The 4,834-nt window shown below is 44.5% G+C and overlaps 1 protein-coding gene across 1 annotated transcript; it reads right to left on the reverse strand.

Moving 5' to 3' along the window:
* On the reverse strand, window positions 1,706-3,584 carry LOC109842586 (CBL-interacting protein kinase 6-like). The gene is given in 5 exon segments (XM_020411443.1): window positions 1,706-2,032; window positions 2,034-2,120; window positions 2,484-2,627; window positions 2,923-3,116; window positions 3,212-3,584. Coding segments are annotated over 5 exon segments (885 nt in total). The 3' UTR covers window positions 1,706-1,945.

Here is a 4,834-nt window from a genome sequence, read left to right on the forward strand (position 1 = left end):
TTTTCAGCAGTATATATAATTATTTTTATAAGCAACTTATCATAAGTTTCAGCAATAACAAGCTTCACCTCAGCATGGCAAAAAAATAATTAACGAACAACAATATAGTGTGTTTTTAATAATTTAAACAGAAGCGTCCTTTAAAAAAAAACAACAATATCAAACCGGCCCAAAATCTTCCGATATCTTTCACTAACAAACTCACCTTCTAATAAACTGATGTATCGATCGTTGTCAGATCTTCAAAGCCGCAGAATCCCCTCAAGAATCCAAATCCACACAAATCCTCGGTCCGAAAAATTGATTCACAGCCACCAAGCAGACATCAGCTCAATCTCATAATCCGAGTAATCTCAACATAACATTTTTTTAACTTGTTGACGCTTGAATGGAAGTAGGAGGTCCTAATTAACATTTTTTACCTTAACTTCATTCCTACGTACGTATCTCTCTATGTTTGCAAATATTAGGTGAAAGTCTCAGAGCATGTTTGCTATATCCACTCCCAAACAGTAACTTTGGGAGTTGGATTGCCGAAAATACCCTTTTGGACTTGGCCTGGTTTGATTTGGGAGAAGGGCAATTTAGTCATCATACACCTCCAAAGTTACAGTTTAGGAGTGTGAATAGTTGCCCCCGTGTCAGAGGGGGCCAAAATGAAGAAGACGTCAGCTCCTCGCAAGACATTTCCTCGCAAAACATGGGGGAGGGGGTTAGCGCTAGCTTCTGCTCTCACCAATCAAACATCTGATAAAAGGAACAGAACCCACTCTCAACGTCACAAGCAAAAAAAAAAGGCTACGCTTTTGTGATTCATTCGGTAAAGCAACATTTTCTCCATACGTTTTCCAACCACCCAACTTTATTACGGGTATATTCTCAAAACAAAAAACGAAAACAAAAGGATCCCCACTTTCGGATGAAGTAGTAGTTAGGTCGCTTTTCTTAATCAATTGTTGAGTTGGACAATTGCAATTCATTTAAACCTTAAACGCTTGTTATACTTCCGTATGAGTAATGCTACAGAGACCTAAATCCATGGAATATGGGAGGGGACATGTGAGGTGTCCCCTCCCCCATTGCTCCATGCACTGTTCATGAACCGTGCATGGAGCAATGAGGAGGGGACACCTCACCTGTCCCCTCCTCTGTCCCATGGGTTTGGATCCTTAAAGAATTTCCCCTTCCGTATATAGCATACTCGTTCATATCTTCCGCTCAATTAAATTAAAAATTTTAACTAAATAATACACAGACTTTTATCAAAAGTAATAGTCAATATTTTCCCCGCTCACGTAAATCACAAATTTTAACTAAATAATACACAATTTTTTTATCAAGAGTAATAGCCCTGAATTATCCAAATTCTTTATGATTCTCTAGAGACGGGTGGCAACAAGTACCGCTGTCTCCAAACATTTCCCACGGCACAAGATAGAAATACCCTGTAAAAATATTCAACCTCCATCAAAATTGAATTGAATACTCACCGAGAGAGAACTCCCCACTTTCCTCACTTGTAACAGGGAATTAGTCATAATGATCTTTGATACGGGGACCCTAAATATGAGACCAACAAAAGGGACAGATGATGTGTCCCCCTCCTATTGAATAATAAGCTGACCAACTCATTATGTAATAGGAGGGGGACGTCTCACATGTCCTTTCTGTTGGTCCCATATTTTAGGTCATTGGAAAATATTTCTAGTCCAAATAAGACTTTCGTTTCTTAAAAGGATTTAAAAGTTATTGAATACGCATCTACATGCGGCCAGGAAACATGCGCAGTGCAATAGTAATACCAACAAAATAACATATGACGCCACAGAACAGACCCCACCACCTTCAACGCTTCGCACACCAAAATCCAAACAAACAATTGCGGCACGAACAAAGTCACACGCACAAATACACCACCTCTCAATTATTGAGAGGATCAACCAAATCAAGCGGCAGCAGCCCACACGATATCCTTCAACGCCGGCCGGAGCTCATCCCTGCAGAAGCTCCTGTACTCCAGGCTATCCCAGCCCCTCTTTCCTCACCTCCACAACAGAAACCGACCCGCGCAGCCACCGCGAATATCTCCGCCGCCACGACAGCTCCCCTTCCCCTCCCCCCTCCCTTCCACCCCTCCATCCTCACCCCCGCGCGGAGCTCTTCGTCACCCTCATCCCCCTCCCCCCCTCCGATACTCGCCGCCACCCCTCCAGCCTCGATATCCACGTTGCTCGCCGTTCTTGGGTCGCGAACCGTATCTCGTCCTCCCTCTTGCTAAACACCGTCCTCGAAGAGCGGCGGAGAGGTTTGAAGCCCTCGAGAGGGAGATTATGGGAACGCGTTGAGCTTCTGGGGCTCGTCAGAGGTGAGTGTTGATCTCCTTCTTAGGCGGCGGTCGTCGCGGCGGGATTTTGAGGAGGAGCGAGGGGTGTCTTTAGTTCGGCGTTTTTTTTACCAGGCGAGAGGTCGAGGATCTTGGATACCGGGGCATCCGGGTGGTTAGGGCTTCGCCGCCGTCCGAGGAGTTTCGGTGCATTGAGGCGCGCGATCGTCGCGAGGAGAACCACGGCGGGCATATTGAAGTCCCCTTTGTGGATCTTTCGATACATTGCCATAAGGTTGTCGTCCTGCGCAGCGCATAATACACAAAAGCTCAGATGAAATCAGGGACGAATCTTTTTTTTTTTTTGGGTATTTCGTACTTCGTGTTATAATCGTACATCAGAGAAATTACCTGCGGACGAGTCAGGATTCTTGATTTTTATACCCATTAAATAAAAACTCATTTTAGTATTACGGCATGAATGAATCGTTTGTTTTACGATGGAACCAGCAGACGCCCCAAAAAAAAAAAGTCAGCAAAGACTGTGGGGCTTTCTCGTATTTTCGAATTTATCTCGTGGCCAGATAGAGTTGTTATACCTGAAATGGGAGGAACCCAGCAAGAAGAACATAGAGAATAACTCCACAAGACCACAGATCGGCCTTCGCTCCGTCGTACCCTTTCTTGGCGATAACCTCAGGTGCGACGTACGCCGGAGTTCCACAAGTGGTATGCAGCAATCCATCGGGGCCGGCAACCGAGCTGAGCCCGAAGTCAGCAACCTTCAGATTGCCTGTAAAATCGAATGCCTAACGATTTAGGGGTTGAAAAAAAAAAAGAAAACATTCCGAATTTTATCCATCTAAATCGCGAGGCGGTTGATTTTACCTTGCTCGTCGAGCAGTAAATTCTCCGGTTTCAGGTCCCGGTGGTACACGCCGCGGATCCTCGAGAAGAGCTCGCCGCCCCGGACGAGCTCCATGGCGAAGTAGATCTTGGACTTGGTCGCCATGACCTCGTGGAGCTCGACGACGTTGGGGTGGGACACCATCTTCATCACCGAGATCTCGCGCTTAACCTGCTCCATCATCCCCACGCGGATCACCTTCTCCTTGCACACCACTTTCATGGCGACGTTCTCGCCGGAGGCGAGGTTGCGGGCGAGGTAGACTTTAGCGAGGTGCCGTGCGAGGAGGCGCCCGAGCTCGTAGGCGGCCGTGGAGAATGGGGAGGAGGAGGAGGGGAGATGGAGTTCTTTCATTGTCGGAGGGTTTTTTTTGGGATTGGAACTGGTCTCTTTTCTATCGAGAGGAGAGGAGGAAGAGAGAGGAGGAGGGAGGAGAGAGAAAAACGGCTACCTCCTCGACTGTGCTTGCAGGTGGCACGTGCGGCAGGCGGGCTTCTTGCGCCGCTTGCCTCCGAGATCAGGATCTGAGCGGTACATCTTGCGGCATTCCCTGGCGAGGAGACGCAGCAGAAGAAGGAAATCGGAGGGAGGGGGAGAAAATAAAAATGCGGGGAGAGAGAGGGACCGGGGGATAAGAAGGGAAGTGAAGAATAATTGGTGGGGGTTCTGAACGGAACTACCTCCTCCTCAGTGGCCTTTTTATAGAGGAAACCACGACGGAAATTACGGTTCTGACCCTATGTCTTTAAATCCTGACTCCGCCCTTCTGACTAGATTTCGAAATTGTTTAGGGGCTCTTTGGTTAGTTTTCATAAAATTATGGAAATGGATTCCAAGGCAAATAATGTGAACTCGTTGTGGTTTGACCCTCCGTCGAGCCATGTAAAAAGTTCTATTCACTCGAAACCGTTAAAATTGATACGAGTGGATGAAGGGTCAAACCACAACGATTTCACACCAAATTTGGTGTGTTGGGGTTTTAGAATATGTAGATCAAGTTGAACGGAACGGATTATCCACAATGTAGCTCAATTAAGTGATCATCAATGGATAAGAAACTTAGTGGACGTCCACTTAAGTTGACAGAAGTTTTGCTCTATATATATATATATATATATATATATATATATATATATCAAAGAAATTCACAATTTGTGTTTGATATAAAATGATAAAGTGAAGAATATGAACGCATATCCAAAGCACATGTTTGTTTCATTACCAAATAATTTAGGGAGTTGTGAGAGGAAAATGATGAGTTGTCACATTGTTGTTAGCTTTCTAGCTCATTTCTAACCTAAAAAAAAAATTTGGGCTTTCCATAATTTGGGCTGTCATGTCAGCTTTTAAGAAATGTATTTTTTAAAAAAAAGTTGAACCAAATGGTAGTTTTGAAATCCTATAATGTCAAAAAACCCACTTTTTGTTCCAACACTACAAGATTCCTAAAAATTTAGCCGAAGCAAACAATCCCTAACAAAAAGGTTTTCGGAATTTCATTCTCGCAATAAATTCTCATGGTTTGACTTATCTAGAAATTGATGTATTGTATTCAAGGTAATTGTCATGTATTTCCAGAGCGGATGAGTTTTTTTCCCAGATAA

Source organism: Asparagus officinalis, chromosome 5 (assembly GCF_001876935.1).
Source record: "Asparagus officinalis chromosome 5, Aspof.V1, whole genome shotgun sequence".
In the NCBI taxonomy this organism is placed as follows: Eukaryota; Viridiplantae; Streptophyta; class Magnoliopsida; order Asparagales; family Asparagaceae; genus Asparagus; species Asparagus officinalis.